The 25,551-nt window shown below is 47.7% G+C and overlaps 1 protein-coding gene across 1 annotated transcript in view; it reads left to right on the top strand.

The window, feature by feature from the left end:
* Positions 1 to 1,041: 1,041 nt before the first annotated feature.
* Positions 1,042 to 25,551, top strand: part of CARHSP1 (calcium regulated heat stable protein 1) — a 33,905-nt gene continuing 9,395 nt past the window's right edge. Inside the window, exons 1-3 of the mRNA XM_033074544.2 lie at positions 1,042 to 1,169; positions 17,377 to 17,569; positions 20,808 to 20,930. Of these exons, the coding sequence (XP_032930435.1) occupies positions 17,397 to 17,569; positions 20,808 to 20,930 (296 nt within the window). The 5' untranslated portion in view covers positions 1,042 to 1,169; positions 17,377 to 17,396. The remainder of the gene's footprint in view (positions 1,170 to 17,376; positions 17,570 to 20,807; positions 20,931 to 25,551) is intronic.

Raw genomic sequence — 25,551 nt, 5'->3', positions numbered from 1 at the left:
GTACTTTGGAAGACAACCAAGCTGGTTGTTGTGTATTGTGAGACCTCTTCTATATGCCCTGTCCCAGATCAAACACACTCTGTTATGGGTCTTCTGTTTGCTTTTCCTCATTAAAAAAAAAAAAAAAAGAAAAAAAAAAAAAAAAAGCCCTGCTAAGATCTGTGTGGCAGTTTTATCACAAATTGTTCAGTGCTGATTCTTGTGTGATTATGTCTGGCTAAAAGAGCATATACTTCTGCCTCCTGAGTCTCACCTTTGTAATGATGTTAGGGTGTGCTTTCTCTGGTATGTACAAGTGGAAAAGAACTAGAATGGATTCACTATTTAAGCTCTCTTTGTAAAACCATCTTTTTAAAATACTGTGAGTTACTATCAGCTAGGAAAATTATGCACAAATGGAAGCATTGCTAAAACTGGATGCTGGGTGAAGACAGCACACTTTGTCCCAAGGTCTCACAGCGATTTTTGTGCTCCCAGTAAACCAGTGTCCATTAACTGGGAGCCTGTTGCCACTGCTGCCCTGGACTGTGCCATCAGCTGTCCTGCTGTCCTGCTGTCCCCAGGCCCTGTGCGACAGCTGAGGCTCATGCAGGGGATGCCAAGCACATCCAAATGATGCCAGTACAGAGCACATGTGTGTGCTCTCGGCAGCGCACATCGCAGCCCCGCTCCTCGTCCCCATCGCAACACTCGGGACGATTTACCAGGATCATTAATCCGTAACTGCGTCGGGTTGTATTGAGCTCTCTGGCCATGCCATCCTTTCTTTAACTCCCCTTGGCTGTTGTAGTTTCATTGTTGGCCGAGGCCGCAGCATCCCGGACACCGCGGCGCTGTCGGGAGAGCCCGAGCGGGCGGAGCTGGAGCGGGGCGGAGCGGGGCCAGAGTGGGGCACCGGGGGAGGAGAGGGGAGGAGCGGGGCCAGAGCGGGCGGAGCGGGGCTCTCCGGGGCCAGAGCGGGCGGAGCGGGGCTCTCCGGGGCCGGAGAGGGGTGGAGCGGAGTCGGAGCGGCGCTCCCGGGGGAGGAGCGGAGCGGAGCGGGCGGAGCGGAGCGGGACTCCCCGGTTCTCCCCTCCCCGGCACAGCCCCAGAGCAGCCCGGGGAGCGGGGCCGCCGCCAGCCCGCCGTGCCCAGCCCTGCCCAGCCCTGCCCAGCCCTGCCCAGCCCAGGTGAGCGGGGTCTCTGCCGAGCATCCTTTGGGAGGTTGGGTGGCCCCGGGCTGGGGGAGCCCCGGGAGGTGTCTGGTGCCGCCTTCTCCTCCTCCGGGGCGCTGGATTTATTTCGTTTCGGAGATTAGGGCCAGTTTCTTTTCTTTTGATTTGTTTGTTTGTTTGTTTCATTTTTTAACACTTTCGCCTTTTTGTTGCGCTTTGGAACTGAGGATGTGGCTTTGTTACTCTGGGAATGGCTTGTTTTAGAAATGCCGAGCGAGACAAAGAGTGCCAAACGAGAGCTTTCAGGAAGATAAAGGACGGCATGCTCCGGGGGGCACTGCAGAACTCGGAGCCTGTTGGACTCTGTTGCTGTAGCGCGAAGTGCCCGCTCTTACAGTCAGCACTTCTGTTCAGGAAAATGGGGAAAGCAAAGACAAGGGAGAAGCAGCCCTTTCTGCGTGCTCCCTTGGCATGTTGGATGTGTGTGCGTGTCACTTCTTGCTCTTGTAAGAAGCCTCCGAGGCTAATTTTTGGATCTGTGCCTCTGAATTTGGCTTTCAAGGAGGGCATGTGGAGCTCTTTTCTGATGCTGTTTTTGCTGGTACTGTCGAACTACTTCTGAGAAATGTTTACAAAACCTTTTGTGGTGCAAGATTTGATTTCTTAGAGAGTCTCAGAAAACTTCCAGGCTGCTTTGACATGACTCTCCTAGTTGCAATTTTTGTGAGGTTAAAAAGGTTTTTTTGGCAGCTGCTCTTAACCTTTACTTTCTGACTATTATCTTATGTTTGGCAAACATAATTTCTTTCCTTCTGTTGATTATTAATAATGGAAGATAGCAAGGCCTGTGAATATAGCTGCAGAGGGCTTGGGCTTTCACAAATACATCTTAGGAACACATTAAATCTAAAGAGGCTTAACTAACATGTAGCAAAAAAAAAAAAAAAAAGTTAAAAAAAGCCACAACTCATGTGAACCTTTGGGTGTTTACAGGACAAAAAGTTGTGTGTGCCAAAGCAACTGTAGGAAAGATGAGCCTGTTCTCTGCGAATGGGTTTATTTTCACATTCTACGTGGAGGTGTAAAGGGAGAAAACACGTTTCCTCCAAGTGGCCCTTTGCAGGGGCAGAGCTGAGGCAGGAGCTCATCCCACAGCCCCCGTGTGCTGTGACACCCACGTGTGACATATCTGAGTGTGTGGTTGTGCTGCTGCTCTGTCCTGCTCTGGGCACCTGCTGCTGGTACAGCTGTACCTGCACCCTGAGCTTCTGCTGCTGTGCTTTGCCCAGGGTTGTAAGTATTTTGGCCAGCACCATCCCCTCCTTTACTTACATGCATGTCAGCACAGAAATGTTTATCTACAAGTAATTTGAAATAGCCAGGTAGGGCCGGGTAATGCTGCTTTCTGTGTTCTCGTACGACTGTGGCTTCCTGGTAGTGCTGTAGTGAACCCAGGTTTTATATTCAGTTAAAGAATGAAACCCACCACGAACATGGATCCATCTGCTGCCACTAGAGCTCCCTTAACAAACTGCCAGACCCTGCTCGTGCACCACACCAAACGTGGCTCCTGGGAGGAAATGTGGTGTGGGGGGCTCTTTCTAGGTGACAGGACCAGCAGGCTGTGCCAAGGTTGTTCTTGGTGTCAAGCCTGACAGTGACAGAAGTAAATAAATCCTTCTCCTGCTTCCATTTCACCCCGAGTGGGATGCGGGGTGCAGAAGGAGTTGGGGTTTCTTTTATTGTGGCTGGGGTGTCTGCAGGGTGAATGCTGAAGTTCCTTATTGCACCTTTTTGTTTATTTTTGTCTCAAGTTTCTTTAAGAAGCCATTTTTGAATCGCTGGGCATGGAGTAGAGCTGGCAGGGATTGATGGTAACTGCTTGAAACTTGGAAGACTGATGGGGATCAGCATTAGCAACATTTATTGATATTGTAACTGTTCAAGTCTAGGTTGATAAATATTCTGGATGTTGGTGGCGAGAGTTGTTGCTTTATCTGCCCCTCATCTGGAAGGTTCCGGCAGAGAGTAAGGAGAGGAATTATGCTTGAAAAGTGTAAACCCCGTCAACATCAAGGGAAAGGATGAGTGGGGATCACATCCCTCCCCTGGGGCTGGCAGCTTCCATCTCCTGGGGCTGGGAACAGCATTGAGTACGGCAGAGGGGTGGCAGTCTTTGAAGAGGAAAAAAAAAAGAAATGAAATGTTTGTTTTCCTTTCTGCACAACAGTTTTAAAAACTCAAGTCGTGCTTTTTGCAACAGGTTGATGTGGAAAACCAAACAAAAGAAAAAACCCAGTTGAAACATCGTAAAGAAGGGAGAGATGCAGAGAGGTGGCTTGGGTTTGCACGATGCAGCACAGTTCAGATAAAATGAAATATAGAAAGTGTTCATCTGACTAGTTGCTTTGCTTGATCTGTCAGAGCGGAGCAGAGGCAATTGTTCTGCTTCCTTCTCTTGCTGTGTGTTTTCCTCGTTCTTGAGGCACCTCCCTGGGCAGATCAGTGATCTTTATTTCCTCTCCTGCCGCACGGATTGCGGCTAGTTTCCCTCCGGGGCGGGGGGTGCAGCCGGGGCTCGCTGCGCTCCCTGCTCCGAGCGAACCTCAGCAGCGCTTTCAGGACCTGTGTGTGTCTGTGTGTGTGTGTGTGTGTCTGTGTGTGCATGTCTGTGTGTCTCTGCGTGTCTGTCTGTCTGTGCGCTGCTCTCCTGTCCGTGCCTGGTGCCCGGGCTGGCTGATGGAGCCCACGTTAGCGCGGCGAGCCCCGGCCCTGGGCAGCGCTGCCCTGCTCGCCCTCGCTCCTCGCAGCCCTGACAATAAACAGCTGCCTCTCGGCTTTGTAAACAAGCAGAAGCGAGATCACTTTGTGCGAGATCTTGCTTTTCCCCCTCAGCTAGTCGCTAAGAAGAGGGTAGAGAAGATGCAGAGATGGGAGCCCCTGTGACAGGAGGTGACACCTCAGAGCGCTGTCCCCTGGAGGAACCAGAGTGTTCTTTCTTTGTGTTGCGCAGAACGACACTCGCTTGGCTTTGGTTCCTGTCATTTTTGGGGCACGTGGAGCACACCAAAGCGCTGTCTCTGGTGTCTGCCCCCCCAGAGGCGAGCTGTAAAATACCTTGTGAGCCAAATCGCACCTGCCCAGGCTTGGCTGCAGTGCCTCGGGGCAGCTGTGGGGTGGGTGCTGCCCGACCTCACTGACGGACAGGGCTCCAGCCTGGAACCCCTCCTGCTTCATGGGGCAGTCAGCTTAGCCGTGCAGTTCCTCCACTGCTGCAATCCTGCTCATTGATTTCACAGCTTCCCTGGCTCTTTATTTCCCCTTGGTTTGCACAGCAGCTTTTTTTCTTTAGGTCGATTTAAAAAATATATATATATAAGAAAGTAACCTATCAATTCTTTAAAAAATATCAATTGTCTTGGGCATAATGATACTCACATCGAGGTTCTTGCTTTATTAATGCAATTTGGAAACTGAATGGAAGTCTAAAGAAAATGAACATTGAATTTTTGACCCGTGTTTTGTTAGGCTCTGCTCACCTTGAGTTGTGTATTTCTTCAGGGAGGAGCTGGCGATAGGGTCAAGGTCTCAACAGATGTTCAAATACCAGGGTGTTTCAAGGACAGCAATTACGAATTTGGCCTTTGGGTGCTTGCCCAGCTGTTTGGGTGTAACTGGTGGCCTGTGAGCACACTCCTTGCCCAGCACTGGGGTCTGGGAAGGTAAACCTGGGCTTGAGCTGCTGCTGTGACCACATAGCAGAGGGGTGAAGGCACAGAGAGAGCTAAACAACCTGCAGTTAAATCCCCAGGGCTTGTGAGCTGCTAGGGAGGGCTCTATTACCTTCCTCTGGAAAAAGCAAGTAGGTCTGTGTGCAGCATGTGCTCCTTCCCTGATGGCTCCATGCCTGATCTGATCACAGAGGGCTTTGTGCAGGACCAAGGGAAACAGAGAACCCTGACCTGGTGGCTTCTCTGGAATATTAAACCTTGCTGGTCCTTTGCCATGCCCCATGAGCAGCACATGACTGGCCAAGTGGCAGAGCATTAAGAGCTGAGGCTGATCCCCAGGAGGGAGCTGGTGCTGGTGTTTCTCTGGGTGGGAAGGCAGGCTGGCCAGGGCTGGGATGGTGCTGCAGCCATGAGGCCCCAGAGAGCGTGGCCAGCGTGGGCAGAGCTCCCACACCGTGCTGGCACAGCTCTGCAAAGGCTCTGTCCTGCTCAGCCACTGGTCACACCAGCCATGGTGGGGGACAGGCTGCCACCGCACACACAGCTGCCTGCTGCAATTGCAGATCTTCGGGACTAACAGCAAAACCAAAACATGAAATCGCTGAGAATTGGAGTGGGAACTTCTGCTTCCAAAAGCCTGTTTATCCAGTTGGCTGTTGGGATAAGGAGCCTTGCAGCCCATCTGGTGTTCACCTTGTCTTCCCAGTGCTGGTTTTGGCCAGGCTGGGAGGGATGGTGAATTCTGTGCCATGAATCCCACTGAGCTCCTTCAGGCACAACTCTGCATCTTAAGAGTTTTCCAGGAGCACTGCTTTTCCCAAGTTTCAAATTCTTTGCCACTCACTATTTCAGAGAATGCCCAAAGAGTAGACTGTGTCCAGGAAATAAACATTTAATCTTGCCTGTCCAGTGGGGGAGGAATATTCTTTTTATGTCAGTCCTGGTTTAATGTTTGGTTTGTTTACATTGCACAGCCAGTCACGCTGATGGAGGCCCTCTGGCAAAATGGACTTGTGTTGTTTTATGAGCTCCTGCCTCCTCAGCGCTTGTTGTCTGCTGGCTTTCCCTTCCTGATATGATTTCAGAAGGCTGGTCAAAGGCGGTTACTTGTTTTTAGTTACATCAGTTACTTGATAAAAGTCAGTCATGGTTGTGATTGCAACTTTTTGACAATTGCTTAAAAGGATAAATGAAACCGCCAGAAAGCATCATCAAAGAATTTCCTGTTTGCAAAACATATACCTGTTACTGGAGTGTAAATAATACACATGAAATACATGATTTGGATCTTCTCACCCAGCTCATCAAGGCAATGCCTGTCTGTGCAGTGGCAGGTCCAGAACAGGAGCTCTGCTGACCTCAGCAAGGAAAGGCAAAATTTACTCAGCTATGAAGACTGTGACTTTATTTTCTCCAATATTGGAGGAAAATCTAGCAATGAAAATTATGCAATGTGGTGATAGTCTTTTCATGGAGCCTCTGTGTGATGAAGACTGGTAGGAGGAGTCCTTGAAGTTATTTCAAACTATTTAAAGTAGTGGGTTTTTAATTTTACTGGTAGGAGAGAGAGTAAATAGAGTGAATATTGATTTTCTGCTATATGGTGTTCCAGAAAGTGTGGTTGAATCTTACATAGGTTTCAGTTTCTGAATAATCATATTCTTTTTTCTTTCTTTTTTTTTTCCTATGCAAGGGTGTTTTTTCCCTACCCTGGGAACTGTGTTAGTCCTAGAAATTATTCTCACCAATGTTTAGAATGCTAGGAGTAGAAAGAGTATCTTCATATACTTAAACATGTTTGCAGTTCTACTGTTTTCTGATACATTATTTTTTTACATTGATTTTTTTTCCCTTTCTCCCTGTACCAGGCTTAGACAAAAATGATCTCTGTCCCTGGGGATGTGTGGTACACTGCAGTGTCTTTTACCCACAGCAACAGGGACTTCAGGACAGAAACTCGGTGCTGGAGCCCAGTCCAGGCTGAACGTGGCAGAGCTGCTGCCCAGGCTCTGCCAGCAGCACCCCAGAATCACGATGTCACTGTGCTGCTGCCTGCACTGCCTGTTTTTCACATGCTCACCTTCCCTTCCATCCCTCAGGCTGTTCAGGTAGACAAACCTCACCTGAAACACATCCCAGAGGAATAAAATAAGAAACAAATGTAGTGCAGAGCTGTCTCAGCACTTACCACAGCCCCATGGGGACAAAAGCGGTTTTGCTGGACACTCACTAGACAGGTACAGTTGAGGTCTGGGATTCTAATCAAATTTGTTCTTAAACATTTTAATGTGGCTGCATTGCCTCTTCCCTGGCAGGGATCCTGAGGAGGAGCTCTCTCTCTGGTGCCCTGATGTGGGGCTCTGCAGTCTGGGATCTCCTGGGCACCAGGAGCAGGGTGAACCCACAAGATGTGCATGCACCAGTACCATGACACAACTTGTTCTGGGCTTGGGGCTTGTTCCTGAGGCAGACACACCCTGAGGATTCTGAGCTGTGTAACACTGGCCTTCACACAAAACATTGCTCTAGATAAAAATAACAAAGGCACTGTTAAGCATATCCCTGTCTGTTTTTTTACTGATCTCAAATCTCTCTTAGTAGTGGGTTTGGCCCAGCTTTGTAAGGTCATGGAGCTATTAGCATGTGGCTAAACAGGTAAATTGAATCAAAACAATCTTTCATAAAGGCATTCAGTGCTGTTCCTGTCTGCAGTGTTTGCTCTGCTTGTGTGTCCCATTCTCTCTGTGATTGCAGTTGAATAGATGCAGTTTTTTGGGGCAGTGATTGCTCCAACACAACACTTAGTACAATTTTCTATTCAACATGTGCTTCTATATGGAGGTTTAGTTTCATACCTGAAGAACTTCAAGACTTGCTGCTTTTTTTTTTTTTTCAACTGTAATACTTGATTTTTACCTTGCCTGAAAAGCTCGAGCTGCCTGTTCCCTTGCTGTGGTCTGTGCTGGCTTTGAGCACTAACCCAGCAGCCACAAACAGCAGCAGTGCCTGTGGTTCTGGACAGCTCTGTCCTGCTCAGCACAGCACTGGGGCCGTGGCTCTGGAAATCACAGCACAGTAAATAGTTTTGTTGATGTGTAAGTAGGCACGAAATGGAGCCCTGCACACGTGCCCGTGCTGGCACTGCGGTTTTGCAGGCACAATGTGACTCCCTTTGCCATTTGACTGGCTGTGAGCACAGGGTGGATGTGATGTGCTGAGCCAGAAAGACTGGTTTGTGCACACATGATAATCAGGCAGGGAATCACACTCCCCACAGGTCCCTTTCCTCACTAGCAGCCCCTGAGTGATGTGCTGCCTGCAGAAGGCTAGCTGGACTAGGGGTACTGTAAGAATTTTTGAGACTCACAAAGAATTTTGTTCCTAGAAGTCTACAGTGCATCATCAGTGGTGTTTTCCAAGCTGCCATATGAGAGGATGTGATGGAGGGTTTGTAGCAGGTGCAGCTGCCAGAGGATTTGGGGTGTTTGCTGGGGAGGCTGGTGTCCCTGGAGCAGCTCTGGAGCTGTGGGCTGTGCTCTGGATCATCCCAGGACTGCCTGCACATGCAGGGACTGCCTGTCAGTGCAACAAATCACACAGAGCTCTGTAAAGCAGCAGCTGGCAGTGGGGATAGATGTGCTGCTGCCAGGATTGAGCAGTCTGCAAGGTAAAATGCAACATTTTCTGTTTGGCCAAGGAGTTTACTGTCTATGTTTGCTTACATATTCTCTGTTCCACAACTTGTTTGGTTATGTAAGAAAAACCAGACCTGTGCAACGTGTATTTATGTAGTTCTTATCCTACAGACGTCAGTTAAACATATTAAGGCAATTTCAGCTTGAGAGCTGAGAGGTAACCATTAGTTTTACTAATGGTGCTGATGGAGCACTTGCCTCCTGCTGGAGCATGAGGACACTGAGAGGGGTCTCAGGGCCACAAACACAAATTTGTGTACAGCATGGTGGGATATACTGAAAATTGTGTTCAGGGATGGTAATGGAGGGAAGAAAAAACAGAAATGCAATTGTTAAGTGGGCCAGTAATCTTTAAATATATATTTATATACATGTTTCTCCATTAAAATTTAGGTCTATCTCCCATCAGAAGCAGAGCATTTTCTGTTTCTTAAATTACGTCAATCAATTTTATATCTTTTGGTCATTAATTGACACAGATGTAGGTTCATCATTCTGTCTCTGTCACAAACCTTTTGCTTAATTGATTTCTGAGTGATCTGTTTGAAATATACTCAAGTTTCTAGCCTGGGATGCTTAAACACAGGCACAGAAAGTGTCAGGCAGTGAGACTGGGACACGGCCTGTGCATTGGGGTAACCAGAAAGTAGAGCCTGTCCTGTCCAAAAGTGCATCTGGGGTCTCTGGGCGCCTCACAGAACTGGTGTGAGGATCAAATTATTTTTGAGTGGTTTCTGCCTCTGTACCCTGCCAACTGCATCTTGCTGGAATGCTGGCAGATGAAATACTCTCAGAGGATTTATTTTTTTTCTTTGCCAATATATTTATGCCTCATAAATTTCCATGGTTATAGATCTCTGTAATGTGAACTGCTTTCCCCTACTGAAAATGTTGATTAGGGAGGAAACACAGTGAACTAATTGTTCTGAGTAACACTTGGGCCACATAAATATTTCAGGGGATTTCAGTGGCCTTAAAAGGCTCAAAGTTGCACATGAACAAACTTACCCACAATTGTGCCTGAAGTTTTGTGATGTGAGAGGAGGCTGAAAAGGGGAGAACTTTTGAAAAGTGCCTAGGGATTTACATATGTATAACTCCTTCATGGTAGTGTGACACTGTATAACCCATTTGCCTTGTAGATGAGCCTTAAGATGCTTAGACACAAGACACGTGAGAGATTTTCATGTTTTGGTACAAATATTTTCTGCCAATATGAAATAAATCCTGGAATAAATTCACAGGGGATGCTCCAGCATGGAAGCAATGGCAGAGGGAAAGCTTCAGCCTTGCACTGAAGGAGGAGCTGGGTTCCAAAGCTGAAGAGCAAGCACTGGAAGGGATACAAAGTTCCCTTTTCAGCCATATATTGTATTTAATCTGGGAAATACATCAGCTCACTGTGGCTGAGCATGTTAGCAGGTTTAGGATGAGATATATGAAGTGTTGCCTCTGCTTTCCCAGAGCAGAGTTCCCAGCCCTGGCTGATGGAGGAGTGCTGAAGGCAGCAGGAACTTGGAATGGCCAGCACAATGGTTCTGTGCTGGGGACCATAAAACATTGAATAGATAGTATCTGCTTTCTGGCCCAAACCAACTAACTTGTTGACAAAGCTAAATCTTCAGAAATATTTGATACTAGTAGGGTTTATTGTCTAAGAAAGAGTCATGGCAGCCATTCAAATGACAGACTGGGGAGTGCTTTGTTTAAAAGGGCATAAGGTTTTTCATTTGTCCTTGGAAATTTAAGGGAGGGTGGGGGGGAAGAACACCAGAAACAGCTTGTAACTCTTCCTGCCCTCTACCCTCTTTATGTCACTTGTGTTAGAAAATTTAATGTTTGATTTATGAATAAGTCTGTACACCCTTTCTTAGGTGCTTCTCTAAGCTAATGGTTTTTCCCATTTATTTCTTCACATATTTCTTTTCCCTTCCTTCTCCATTTCTAATTTGCTGTTGCTTTTTGGTCTCACTTTCCTTCCCTAATTTCCCTGTAAAAAGGTCCTCTCCTCACTGTCCACTAAAAGGAGTGGAGGCTCTTTTTCATAGATAGGTAAGCTGTGGGACTCCTTGCCACAGGATACTGCAGAGCTCAGGAAGGGACTGAAAAATCTCATAGGAGGTTATTAAATACCACTATACAACATTTAGTTTGCCTTTTCTTTAAATGAGAATGCAGGAAAGGTGTTGAGAGTAAGTTGAGAGAGCACTGTGCACTCACCTTGTATTTAACTCTAAGCTAGGCAGCCACACCTGGCTACCAGTGTTGATCAAGAAAAGTCATCCTGATGTTCCCCAGTTTTACTGCCAGGGTCCTTTGTGATCTCCCTTACCACTTCCCTGTACCCTTATCCCACCTCTGTGGAGAATGGGGACACCAACACTTGCTCCTGGAGGTCACCTGTTGTGTCCTTGGCTTCAGGGACTGGATTGGAGCTGGGCTTTGGGAGTTGGTGTCTGTGTTTCTGCTCGGGTTCTGGCACTGCAGGGGTGGCTGGCAGTGGCTTTGGGAGCAGCTGGGCCAGGGTGTCCCTGCTGCCTGGAGCCTGGCAGCTCACACAAAAAGCACTTGGCAGACCAAAAGCAAGGCAAGATGTGGGCATCTCACCCCAGGCTGGTGCTGGCTCAGTGCCTCTGGATGAGCTGTGGGCCATCAGCTGCACAGGGACGGGTGACCCATCCCACCTGCTTGGCTGGTGACAGGCTGTGGTGTCTGCCCAGGTGAGAACCCTCCTCTTCCTGCTGTCATTTAAACACTTGATCACATTAGCCAATATTGTGGGTACACAGCAACTGAAGTCACTGGGCAACACCTGCACCCAAATACCACCCTCATCTTCAACCAGCCTCATCTTCAACCACCATCTTCATCCTTGCCTGGGAAGAGCTCCCAGAGGAGGATGCTTGTCTGGGACCTGTCACTGCTTGTCCAGGCTCGCAGTTTTGGAGAAACTCTGAGAGTTTTCCACCTCTTGCAATCTGTTTTTAAACCAAAGGAGTTGGATAAGTGAGATTTCATAAGCAAACTGAAGGTTTGGGCTTCTGTGAGAGAGAGTGAGGGCAGGTGTGCTGGTCTGGGACAGCTCCCTGCCATTCCCAGCACTGTCCTGAGGAAGTTACCTTAGCACTGGCTGTGGTTCAGTGTGTTCTGCTCCCTCTGAAGCGCTTTTTCACAAGAGGCAGGATGGCACCTGGTCCTTCCCATGTGGTTGTGCCCACTCTGAGCAAACCCAACTCCTGCTGTTTCCATGGCAGCTGACAGCACACCTGGTTACAGCCTCCTGTGCCTGCTCACCAGTGGGGGTCCTGGCTAACTCTGCTCCAGACAGCTTGGAGCAACAAGTTTGTCAATCATCAATCATGGCAAATACTGGATTTCCAGCGAGAGAGGATCCTGATTCCTGTCTATTTTTGATAAAATGAGCCATAGGGTATCACCATACACCCTTCAGTATAATTCTAAACCAGTTGAAACAAGTATTTAACCTGACTAATAACTCGGTTCCTTCACCTAAGCTTTTTTTTTTTTTTTTTTTTTTCCAATTGTACTTATCAACTCTCATGAACAGTGGAAAATTTGGGATGCAGGAAGTCCTCATCTTTATCAAAGTGCTGTATAGGCTGCTGATGACTGAATTCCTCTCCATCCCCCCTGTGGTCTCTGCTGTGCAGGGTGGGCTCATGCTGTCTGGGCAGCATTTCCTTCAGACACAGACACTGCTTGCTGCAGGAGCAGGAGGGCACCCCCAGCATTTGGGGACAAAGTGTTCAGTGCTGAGATTGCTTGGAAATAGCTGCTGCTGTTCGTAAATTAACCCTGTTTTAATCCAAATTAATTTGTATACTGAAACAAGCTATAGGAATTTTCCCTTTTGTATTTTGCTTCCCTTACAATTGGGCTTTAACTGGACATGGTTGGGCAATGTTGGTCTCCATTAATTGACAAATCCCTCCAGTGTGTGGGCACTCCTGCAGCCTCCAAGAGCCTCATGTTTATACCATAATCCTCTGTGGCATGTCACACGCATGTTGCAACTCCCCAGAGTTTCAGTGCTAATTGAAATGCCAGTATTAATTGTGGAAAGTTAGTCATGCAGACTGGTTGGGAAGGGGAAGCTCCGGCAGGCGCGCTTTCGTAACCGTGTTTTGTATGTGCTCCACTCCATGCTGGGATGCTCACCGTGCTGGGCTCCTGCTGGGCCTGGTGCCTTCACTCTCTCAGTAGATGGGAGCAAGGGGCTGTGGATTTTCTTGCTGAGAAGAGGTTTTCTGGGTGTCAGCAGAAGAGCAGGTGAAGCTGAGGTGTTTATCTGAACAGCTTCCTTAGAGAAGGAAAGAGATGCAGCAGAATAAATTTGGAAACCAGGATGTTTGAAAGTGAAAATTAAAAAAAAGTAAGAAGAGTTTCTGGTGTTGTTTCTGAATCCAGGAAAAGTCCAGAAAACAAACAGATTTTCAGATGCCTTTTAGACTTATTTTTCAGATTCCTTTTAGAGATTGAAAGGGAACTTGCAGAACCTGCATCTGAAAGCAGCTGCTCTTTGTTCTGTCTTTGAGAAAAATCCTCATTTTCCAGGCAAACATAGCCAGTGCCATCGTGCTCATGGACCACTGTGGTACCATCTGAAAGCAGCTCCTCCAGACAGGGTCATTTCCAGATGAAGGGGGTCAGAGAGAGCACTTTGTCCATGCTGGAGCACTGAAGGATGCAGAGCAGCATGCCCTGGGGATGAGCTCTGTGCCCGTTCACTGCAGGTGTTGTTTGATGTGAAAAAGAAACCATTCATAGATGGAGAGATTTCATGGAGTCTGTCACTCTGCCAAATCCAGGCATTTACATTAATTAAAAGTGAGACAAGATTTCTGTGAGAGTGTTGTGCTGGTCAGAAAGGATAATTTCCCCAAGCCTGCTATTTTTAGGGTATTCCTAAAGGTATAGAGCAGACTTTAAGAGAAATAGGATGTATAGATATATAGAGAAATTATGATGGCATTTATATACCCCCAACCTTATCACTTCAATAGCTTTTCAAGTTATTTTTCATTGAGAATTTCAGAAATTTCTCCTGCATGTATTGTGCTCTTTGTAGTTCACTTGTTACAGGTGCTTTGTACGTCACTTGTTACAGATGACATTTTGGGGTCTCTTTCTGCACACATTGGCCAATTTTTCTAAAAAAGGCATGGTAAAAAATAAGATATTTTTGCTTTGAAATATTAAACTAGTCTATTGTTGCCATGATGATGCTATAATTTATTTTATTTATATTCCAGCTCAGTGCATTCCTAAAGATAAATATTTTTTTAAAAAATCACACTGGAGAAAGATAAATGATGCATGTTGAAATATGGGGAGATTTCAGGGTAATGTGGCACGTGGCTGGAGTTTCCTGAAGAGCCTGAAACCATCACCAGTTACGTCATGCTGCATTCATTCTGTAAATCCCCGCAGGCACATGTTGAGCTGGCTCAGGCAGCAGAGATGCTGTCTGTGCTCCCTGCTCTCTGGCCTGGCTGGGATCTCTCACTGCTGGGTTTCTGCAGTGCTGCTGTGCAGTGCAGGGCAGTGCAGGGGATGGATGCTCCTGGCAGCTCGGGGTGGGTGCATGGTGCTGCTGTCTGGGGCTTGTACCCAGGGATGCTGCCCTTGCCATGGCCAAGTGGACAGAGGGGGCTGGGCTGGAGGCACAAGGGAGAACCTAATGGAAGTGGGCTGGGAGATGCAGGAGAGTGGGTTTGTTCAGCTAGTCACAGTCAAAAAGAGAGGAAGGAATTTGTGGGTGCTGAAGAAGGGCTGGTAGCAGTCATCCAGGTCCTGGGGGTGATTCTTGATTTACAGGCTGTCAGCTCAGAGCCCAGGATAACATCTGAAAAACATTTCCGAAGACTGCTGGTAATTGTCTTAGAAAGGCAAAGCACTTGTGAAGAGGTGGCAGGGAGGGCTGGGGCGTGGGTTTTGTTTTGTTTTGAATTTTTGCTGCAGGCTTCCTGTGTCAACACTGCCCAGCCTCCAAGTGCCTCCAGCTGCGCCTGCAAGTGGGGAGAGTGTCTCTGCTCCTGCAGGAGGGCTGCCAAGGGAAGTGAGCTAATCCCTGCCTGAACCACGTCAAGAAGTGGCCACACCAGCACGAACTGAAACAGCCAGGCTGCACCTTTGTCTTTGCAAAGGTCCAGATGGGCTGATCTTCTGCTGAGGGTCACGGGAGGCAGGAGCAGTACACACATGATAAAACTTGGTCCTTCAGGCTCCCATCCTTCTCATTGTGCCCGATTTCTACAATCGTCAGAGAAGCCAAGAGGCAGAGGGATGAGTCAGTGCACTCTCCTGTGCAGAGGTGCACCAAGCACCCATCCAGACTGGGCTGCAGCGGGGCACAGGCTGTCCCTGGTGCTGCTCTGCATCCCCTGTGCTGTGCTGTGCTGTGCTGGGAGCGAAGTGTGCCTGTGCTGGCTGTCCCCAGCTGGGTGTTTGTGCCAGCTCTCCCCCAGCCCCCTGTTTGGGTCAGCTCTCCCCCAGCTCTGAGCACAGTGTAGGGCTCGTGCAATAGGAGTGATGAGAGTCGAGCTGCTCACCTGCCTTTGCTGTGGCAGAGAACAAAAAGGGTGTTTGTGAAACGGTACTGCATGTACCACTGTTCTATTTTATGTTTACGGAGCAGAGCGCACCAAAATAATATAAATGGGAACAATAGCACATGGTAGCACACTTCTAACTCCATTTAGGCTTTTTTGTTTGTAAATATTTTTGTGGTTCATCTGTGTTTTAAAGAAAGGAGGGAAAATTGTCCTGCCTCTCTAGCCTTGTTTGAGGAAGGGGACAGGAAGCTCTCTGTGGTTGTATTGCAGTAGATGGGTGAATACTCTGCATTTTGCTTGTCACCTGACAAGCTGGTTTATATTAAGATGAGGAGGGAAAGCATGTGATTCTGAAAGCAGTGTTTTCACTCGTGCAGAGGCCAGCCAGCATGTGTGTGCTGAGTTATCAGAATGAGGTTTTAATTGTTTGCTCTGATTTCTCCTGTGACTTGCTAGGGCTATGGATCTGCTGTGTCAAACACATTCCTTGAAAGCAAGGTGTCAAAAGGAGAGGTCTTTAGCAAATTGAGGCTTCCTCTGTACCAGCCAGCACAGCAGATCTGTTTTGAGAAGGAGGAAGTTTGGAGAATCCAAGCCTTTGTTGTTATCATCTTGGTCTGAGCTGAGCACTGTGCTGTGACACTGGGCAGGGCATTGGCTCATGGGTGACAGATACCATCCATATTTGAAATGCCATCCCTAAAGCTGGGGTTTTGTTCTCAGCTGAGTTGTTCTTGAGAACAGTGAGGAAAGCTCAAGCTGGTAGAGGAGGGAGTATGACTGACTATTCACTTCTATCTTCTGAGCATCCTGAGCAATTAAAGACAAAAGCCTTTGTTCTCTGGTGACTTCATTCTTAAGAAGCCTTTTTAATTTTAGTCTTTATTTTCAGGAAGAAATAATATGGATTCATCATTGACAAGAAGGCTGCATCTCTCAAATGTCATGTGAAGGATCCACTCCATAATTCATGTACTGGGGAGTGTGGGTGTCAAGAGGAGGGTGCATAATGGATATGAGAGATTTCAGTTCAATTAAACTGTTGATCTTAAAGGCAGCTTTTCTTGCCTTCATGATATTTTCTTGACTCAGATCGCCACTTTTTTGCCAGCTCATCCAGATAACCAGATATATTTAGTCTTCTTAAGACTGTAGTGGGTTATTGGTTATTTTTGCACATCATCTTCCCCTTTCGGTGTGGCTGGGGACTTGCATAGTAATATCAGAGCAGTGCTGATGATTTCCTCTTATTTCTGCCACTGCTGCTCTAAGCCATGCACTTGTGTGTGTAGAAGTGCTGCTGTGTCTGATTCTGCTCTTTTCATGGATTCTGGGAGTTCTGCCTGTTGTGTGATGAGATATGTACTGCTGTTGGGGTGCTGAGAAGGGATCTTCTCCCTCCTCTGCTGTAGGAGCTGAATAACAGCAAACCTGGGGCTGCTGGGGGTCTGGATGGAGATGATGTGGACTGTTGGTCTCCTGGCTGCTGGGGATTGTGGCAGACTCAGGCCTCCAAAGGGGAGTGCTGGCTCTGCCAGATCTCCCCAGGCAGGAGGGGTCACTCCTCAGGGCTGGCACTGCCTCCCAGCTCTGTGCTCCTGTGCCAGCCAGGGCAAATCAGCTGGATCAGCCTGAAGGGAATTAGGGAGCACTCCTGATTCTCACAGTCAAGCTGAAGGTGTTATGAGCTGACAATATGATAATAATGAGCTGTGTTAATAAGTGAGCAGCAGCAGTGGAGTTATCATTGTGATCACACAACCTGCAGCAGTGGAGGTGCAGCTTTATCTCAGCATTGCTTCTTCAAGGGTTTCTTTCTTGTAATGTGTGTTTGTGTGCAGACACAGGAGCTCCTCTGTGCTGCCTGTGGTCAAAGCCCATCGGTCTGGGAGGTGTGTGAGGCACACCAAGACCAAGAGCTGGGCTCAGCTGTGCCTCTAGAGCTGTGAGTGAGGCAGGAGTGCGCAAATACGTTAGTTGTGGAGTAATCTGTCTGCAGTGAAGCTTCCTAGTAAGGCTGACAAAACTGTGACATTTAAAAATAAATAAACTGTACAAAACATGAGCTTGCTGATACAGAGCAGGAGTTTGTGGTGGAGCTGTGTCCGTGTGTACGTCTGCAGGAAGTGAGTCATGCTCTTACAAAATCAGCACTGCAAGTATTTGTGACTTTTATGACAATTCCCATTCTGGGCTAAATCAGATCTCTTCCTTCCTCCAGGCTCCTCTCAGGCCTCGGGAATGTCTTCTGAGCCCACGTCCTCCTCCTCCCAGCAGTGCCCTGCCTCGCCCCCCTCGCCCGGCTCGCTGCACCTGCCCGAGAGCCGCCGGCCCCGCGAGCGCTCGCCCTCGCCCATGAGGGGCTACCTGATCCCCAGCCCGCTGCCCACCCGCCGCACCAGGACCTTCTCTGCGTGAGTGGGGCTGCCCTGGGGGCTGGGGGGGCTGGGGGGCCTGAGTGAGTGAGTAAGTGTGAGTGCTGGGGGGCCTGAGTGGGTGTGAGTGAGTGCTGGGGGTCCTGAGTAGGTGCTGGGGGTCCTGAGTGAGTGAGTGAGTGTGAGTGCTGGGGATCCTGAGTGAGTGTGAGTGGATGCTGGGGGTCATGAGTGAGTGTGAGTGAGTGCTGGGGACCCTGAGTGAGTGCTGGGGATCCTGAGTGAGTGTGAGTGGATGCTGGGGATCCTGAATGAGTGCTGGGGGTCCTGAGTGAGTGTGAGTGAGTGCTGGGGGTCCTGAGTGGGTGCTGGGGATTCTGAGTGGGTGCTGGGGGTCCTGAGTGAGTGTGAGTGGGTGCTCGGGATCCTGAGTGGGTGCTGGGGGTTCTGAGTGGGTGCTGGGGGTCCTGAGTGAGTGTGAGTGGGTGCTGGGGATCCTGAGTGAGTGTGAGTGAGTGCTGGGGGTCCTGAGCGAGTGTGAGTGCTGAGGGTCCTGAGTGAGTGTGAGTAGGTGCTCGGGATCCTGAATGGGTGCTGGGGATCCTGAATGGGTACTGGGGATCCTGAGTGAGTGGGTGTGAGTGAGTGCTGGGGGTCCTGAGTGAGTGCTGGAGATCCTGAGTGGGTACTGGGGGTCCTGAGTGGATGCTGGGGACCCTGCCGCCTCAGGCACAGACACAGCACAGCAAAGGGAGTTGTGAGGTGCAGGGATGCTTTGGTGTGTTACTCCTCTTCAGGAAGTTCTGGTGCCTTTAGACTTTTAGTCCAAATGTCCTGTAGTTGTTCAATGCTCTTTTTTAACAAAGGGCATTCCAGGTTTCTTCAAGAGAAGAGTTTTACAGTGAGGGGAAAATACACCAAGATTTTTCAAATAGGAGTTCCTTGTCTGAAGCTCTGCTTCACTTCCAACATTGGGTTGTGGCTTCCAGGACCAGTTCCTGTTTGTGTTTCCTTCTCAGATCCAGATTTTTTTTTTTTTAATTTTTTTTTCATGGTCTCTCTCTTCTCACTGCCCCTGAAGCACTGGAGCAGACCTCACTGGAACTTTTAGGTTTTTTACCCTTGACACCTGTTCTAACTCCATCAAGGTTACATTTTAGAGGTACTCCATCACTTTTCAGAGGAAAGTGTTTCCTTGTTTCCTTTTCTTATTCAGCTTCCATAACTTCATCTTAAGATTGCTCAAATAGACTTGCTAAAGAATATGCTGGTTATCAGGATGTGACCCTGGTCTCTTTCTCTAAGGTTTATTGTATGAGGTTTTCTGTGACATGTGGTGCTATTTGTTGCTTTTTGAGGTAGTGATCTTTGAGCAGAGCTGACTTTCCCTGAGCTCTCCTGGAGCCCCGTGGTGCTGTGCAGGCTCCTGTGAGCCCTGTCCGAAGGGAACTCCTCCCCAGAGCATGGTGTGGCTGGGTTTGGCCATTGCAGAGATTTCCCAGTGCCTGTGAGGGGCCCCCCAGTGAGGCTGAGCTGAAGAAGGCAATGTGGGTTTCTTTGTTCACCTCAGAGCCTTTGAATCAGGCTATGATGTGAAGCTTCTGCCCCAGCCTTTTCTTTCTGGCTGAGGAGGGTCTGGCAGTGCTGAATGCATGCTGTGGCAGTGAGATCTCAGCCCCACAGCCAGCCTGGCTTGGGCCACTTGCTCTGCTGGGTGTGCTTTTTCCCTTCTGCTGCTTGCACTGTTATCCTGCTCTTTTCTTCCAGAGTTATCCATGAGGATTTAAATAACAACAGTCTCACTGATGCTTCATATTATTACTTCTGAATTCAAAATGAGGCAAAAAAGAAGAGGAGCAGAAGAAAAGTTTATATGTTGTCAGTTCCAAAAGCCTTCAAATGCTCTGAACTTCCTGATGGAAGTGGATTGCTAAAAGGAATATAATTGACTTAATAATTGGGGTTGCCCTTGCAAAGCAAGTCCAAGCTAGCTTGTTTCAGTGCTGTGTTAATAATGAACTCTTTGTAAATCTTTTCAGCTGTTAATCTTAGTTTGGTTCTTACAAAAAGAAGGAACTTGTTATTTGGCTTCCATAGTTCTTTAATCATTAATTAGTGTAGGAATCTTGCTGTATTTTTTTGTCCTGAAAACCAAAATAGCTCTGAATTTTGTGTGTGTCCTCTTTAAACAAGAGGAGCTCTAGGTGAGCAGTATAAAGCAGTATAAAGAGATGAATGTGACAGGCAGTGGCTTATTGTTCAGTGTTATTATTTAATTTTGGTTCACTGGAAGTGGGGGGCCTCATCCCTCACAGTGCCTTATCTCTGAAAGATGCAATTTAACTTTAATAGCTTGTTTAGGACAGTGAGTGCTTTTCTGTGTAACAAGCACTTGTGGGGTCAGGTGTGTTGACAGCTTTATAGAGCTGGAAATTAAATGATTTAATGAAGATTTATTTCTTTAGCACTTTCAACCACATTTATTTATTGTTAGTTTGATTTAAGGAACAAAGCTGTTATAATTTTTTTAAAAAATAATTTTATTTAGACTTCAGTAAAATTTAAACATTTGGGACAGTGATGTCCAAGTTGCCATGATGCATGTAACCAATTGTCATTGTGTTTGAAGAATTGCACCAAAATCCTCTTCTGAACATGGAGCCTACTGGATACTCCTGGCACGAAGAAGGTTCTGCTCTAGCAATGCTCAGAGTAAACCCCATAATGTGTCTAAACCAGTTGGTTTCCATTAATAGAAGTGTTTGAGTGAATCTGGGTCCCTGGAAGCTGTACTCAGTGTATTTGATGGAGAAAAGGATTTAACCACACAGTTTTCAGGACAAGTCTTTTTTTTGGATGGCAGTAAGTCACCCTAAAGGTGTTTCTGCAAATTTTAAAATGCAGGTCCCGTGGCAGTGGAGGGGGAGTTCAGACATGAGTCTTGCTGTTCTGCACTGCAGCTGGGCCTCACACTTCTGTGAAATCTGTGAGAGCACGACGCTTAGGTGCACTCTGGTACTCCCAAACTCATAAAGGTGGAATTTTCTTACATTTAGTGTGGTGTCTGGAGGAGAACTTGGCGCAGTGATGGAGCAGTTGAATTCGAGATGTCAGCTGAAGTGTTACAGTGCTAGCAAACATCCTCTTCCTCTGTGTGTCCCTTCCAAAGCCCCAGGCAGAGCGAGAGCAGCGTGCTGCTGGAGGGCAGTGCTCGCTGTGCTGCTGTCAGTGTGCCTGGTGCCGTGCTCAGCTCTGACTGCTCTGTGTTCCCCCGCAGCACGGTGCGAGCGTCCGAGGGTCCGGTCTACAGAGGGGTCTGCAAGTGCTTCTGCCGCTCCAAGGGCCACGGCTTCATCACCCCTGCGGATGGGGGCCCTGACATCTTCGTGCACATCTCAGAGTGAGTTCTGGGTGCCCAAGGAGGGCTGCACCTCTGCTTTGCCTTCCTCACCAAACGTTTTTAACACTTGACTGGTTTCTGGTCTGTCACCCTTACACCAGCAAAGAGGTTATGCAGATGTTACTGGCAGCATTGGATTATGCAGCTCTTTGCCTGTGTTATTGTAAATCTGTAAAGCTAAAAACTAGAAGATGATCCTTAAATGTCTTAGAATAAGCTATGAGTTTTGCCAAGACCCAGAAACTTGCATTCACCTGAAGCAAATATTCCACACAGTGTCTAGTTTTAATGTAAAGATTTATAACACTGCAAATTCATTACTTTTACTTTGCACTGCTTGTACCATTATTAAACTAAAGGTTAATTGCCTTTACTGTTGAGAAAAGTCACACTTTATTACTTCCTTGAATTTATCTAGCTTAGGTTGTGAGCAGTTTATAGTTAAAGCTCTCTTTTAAAGGGTTCATTAGTACCTCAGCCCTTTTTGTCTTGAACTCACTGAGAACCACCCCCTCTGAATTTACCTTTTGATAAACTAAGCAGATAAAGCTTTCTAAGTCCCTTGCTGAGAATTTTTCTCCAGTCTAAGCCAGTCTTTGCAGCATACTTAGAAAAGAGACTGAAGAATTGAGGTATAATTTTAAGACTATACACTGTACACACACTTTCAGTGTAAGGAGATAAAATCTCCTCCAGTTCTGCTCTGTTTCTCTTCCTGTACATCCCATAATCACATTAGCCCTTTATCCCCATCTTTGCAGAGTTGCTTACCTGCTGTGACCTCAGCATCCTCTGCAGTGTCCAAGTTTGGAGCAGTCCCAGGTCCAGCCCTGGCATTCCCAGCATGGGTTGCATTCCTGACTCCCAGCACATCCCATCCTGCCTGCCCAGGAATGCCCAGCACACCCCACACCTGCCCTGCCCTTGGTGTTTATGACCTGGCTAATCTGCAGGGTTTAATGGGCAATTTTAGTATTTGTTCCTAGATTGAGATGTTGACCAGTGTTGGCTCTGAGGGTGTGTGTGCTAAGACTGCTCAATGTTTATTCTCCCATAACCTCTTCTGGATCTATCACCAGTTTTATTTTACCTGTTGTTCACAGTATTGAATCTGTATAATCCTTATTTGTTGTTCAGAGTGGTTATCCAGTGGTAAGTCAACAAGAGCCTTACCAACCCTCCTCACATTGCCCCAGCTGTCTTTCCTGGTTGTGTGTGCAGCACGTGTCCTTGGAGAAGGAGCGCTTGGCTGTCCTCCAGGTTTCTGGAATGTTATTGCACCATGGGCTTTGACAACCCAAAGCTTTGTGGGGCTCATGGGTGCAAATAGGCTCAGTGCTCTGACTCGTGTTCAACCCAAGGAAATGTCATTTAATATCTCCTTTCTCTTTTGTCTGATGTAAATGCACTATTTCTCCTCATTTCCTGAATAAAGTAAAAATAGCATTTCCTATGTCACAATTAAAAAAATTTAACTGTGAACATCTAGTCTGACCTATACAGTTACTGATCAGCAGGGGTTCAGTTACAGCAGCCTTCTTGCAGAAACATGAATTCTCAGCCTTCTAATGAATTCCTTTTAAAGAACTGTCTATTTTCGGTCCTGTTTTTTCCCCTGTACATTTTCTCTTCCAATTAGTTCAGTAAAATTTTCTTCAGTTATGTGAAATTATTCCTCTTAAAACTCTGCAGATTACTTTTTGGTTGGGGTTGCTGTTTTGTTTGTCTGTACAAAATGTGAACTGCTTTTTCAGGTTCCTGTCCTATGGCCCAACACATCTTTCTGTCTTGGCCCAAACCCAGGACTTGATTCTGTGTGCACAAGGTGCTCCTGCCCTCAATTCCCCTCCAGTCAGTAGAAACTCCAGTGATGGATTTTCTGTTTCCCTGTTTAACACTCCCATATGTCTCCTATGCTGAAGTCCCAAATGACATTACCAAAATAACTTTGTGTGCTGGGATTTTTGGTGCTCAGAGTGAGGCCCCTGTGACAGGAGTCCCCTCTGGTGGGCTGTGCTGTTGGCGGATTGATCCCAGCTGCTCCCAAGCTGCTCTGACTGGGAGCCATCAATACATGAGCTATATTTGAGTAACCATGCCCTCAGCGTGCTGTGCTGCCCTCCCCTTCCCACCACCCACTGCCTCCATCCTAAAGCACCACTGAACGAGCCACCAAGGCTGTGCAAGTTCATGGCAGCCACACTTTTTGGGGTGTTTTCAGTGTGTTTGTGCTGCTGGCACAGGAGGTGCTCTGCTCCCCCAGCCTCACCCAGCTGTGCCCTCGTACCACCCCTGACTGGGGAGGATGGAGCAGGTGAGAGCTGAGAGGGGCAGAGCTGCTCTGGGACCTCAGACAGCCTCAGCCTGAGCCCCAGCTCACCAGCTCACAACCCAGAGCCCCCCAGGGCACCATCCTGGCTCTGTCTGTCCTCGGCCGTGTCATTTCAGTGGTGCTCACACCAGAGCTCACACCAGTGTCCCACAGCTCCGTGTGTGTGCTGCAGAATGCTGTGCTTTCCCTGCAGGACACCTCCTGTGCCCTGTACCCTGCTGGCAGCACCTGTGCCTTTCTGGCAGAGGCTTTGCCCCAGCCATGGTCAGCCTTTCCAGTGCTGCCTCGCTGGGATCTCCTCCTGCTATGAGCACACCTGGCTCTGAGCCCCTCCTGCTGCTTGCCTGACTTGGCTTTCAGAATGGACCTTCACTTCCCCTCCCACCTCCACAAGCAAACCATGCCCTTCTTGCAGAAACTGTGTGTTCAAAGGCTCTTTTCCTTGCTCTTTCAGAAACATCATAGCAAGGTTGGTTGATATGGATCGTGTAGGACTGAAGTGTTTTGTGTTTTCACAGCTTCTCTAGGTCAATTCTGCTCTCTTGAAGCCAACAGCAGTTTTTCTGTTGTACCAGGAATGGGCCACTGTTTTAAATGTTTCACATGTAGGTACTGTCTCAGAGCTTCACTTCAAAAATAGCTGATGTTTCTGCCTCAACCTGTTAGTGAAAAGTGCTATTATTGAAGTACTGAAGGTTTCAGCGCATTGTGTTCTTTAATTACTTAGAGTATATTTGAGTTGTTGGAAACAGCTTTTAGTGCTGGAGGGTGATGGTATCACTGTCTTAATTCTGATGCAAGGCAACACTGGAAGGACAAATTAGTAATGCCTTTCATTTCAGTTTATTTCACAGTCAATTTGATAGATTGCTCTTTATTAACTGGAATTGCTTTTAGTGGCAGCATTCTGTAACCAGGCCTGTGGCTCAGGGGACTCCAGTGACTCTGGTTTGCACAGTGGGAGTTTTGAGTCCTCCTTATGTCTATCAAGTGATTATTTTCCACCTATTTATTCAGTTAAATCTGTGTGTGAGACAGATGTTAGTCTGTTCACTGTCCCAGTGTGGTACAGGCATCTACTCATGAAATGAAAGCGGATTGTTTCTCCTGAATTCTTCCCAAAAGCTGGGATTTCAGGAACTTGGATAAAATGGTTATGCTGGTTTGGATTTGCCAAGATAGACTGTTCCTCTGTGCTCATCACTAAGCTGTGATGATTAGTGAAGGTTTTAAGCATTAAAACCAGCTGCCTATCTTGCAGATTATTATGATTTTCAACATAAAGCTTTAATTTGAGGAATTAAATTATTTTCTTCCCTATGCTTTGAGGAGCTGTGAGATTACACCTTAGTGAAAATGTCTTCCATAGGATGGGATGTCTGTTTCCTGTGAGCTTCTTTATTTTCTGTAAGATAATAACAACACTTAGGATGGCATTAGCCCAAAAATAAAGTCAAATGTATGTGGCATTCAAAAGCTTCACTTGATGTCTGCAAAATTTTCTGCGTATCTGTGCACGAATGTGGCTGTGCAGACATGTTTTATGAGTGGAACTTGCAACAAAGCTGCCTTATTGTGTTGGACTTGGAGATGTGGGTAGAAATAGGGGATCACAGAACTGTTAGGGTTGGAAGTGCCCTCTGGAGATCATCTAGTCCAATGCCCCTGCCAAGGCAGGGTCACCTGGAGCAGGTCACACAGGAATGCATCCAGGTGGGCTTGGAATGTCTCCAGAGAGGGAGAGTTCACCCCCTCCCTGGGCAGCTGTTCCAGTCACCTTCAACATAAAGAATTTCTTCCTCATGGTGGAGTGGAACTTCTTGTGCTTTAGTTTATGGCCATTGCTCCTTGTCCTGTTGCTGGGCACTGCTGAAAAGAGTCTGGCACCATCCTCTTGGCAAGTGCCTTTGAGGTAATTAAATCTAATGAGATCCCCTCTCAGTCTTCTTTCTCCAAACCAAACGGGCCCAGCTCCTGCAGTTTCTCCTCAGAAGAGGTGCTGCAGACCCCTCACCATCTCTGTGGCCTCTGCTGGGCTCTCTGGAAGCTCCTGTTCCTGCCCTGAGGTCTGGGCACAGCACTGCAGGTGTGCCCCACAGGACTGAGCACAGGGCAGGCTGTCCTCCCTGCCCTGCTGGCCACACTCCTCCCCATGCACCCAGGGTCCCCCTGCTCCTCCTGGCCCCCAGGACACTGCTGGCTCATGTCAGCTTGTCCCCAGCAGTACCTGAGGTCCTGCTCTGCAGAGGCTCAGCCCAGCCCGTTCTGTGCTTGGGGCTGTCCCTCCCA

The sequence above is a fragment of the Catharus ustulatus genome, chromosome 16 (genome assembly GCF_009819885.2).
Source record: "Catharus ustulatus isolate bCatUst1 chromosome 16, bCatUst1.pri.v2, whole genome shotgun sequence".
Taxonomy (NCBI): Eukaryota; Metazoa; Chordata; class Aves; order Passeriformes; family Turdidae; genus Catharus; species Catharus ustulatus.
The sequence above is the reverse complement of the archived record's forward strand: the minus strand, read 5'-3'. Positions and strand labels throughout refer to the sequence as shown.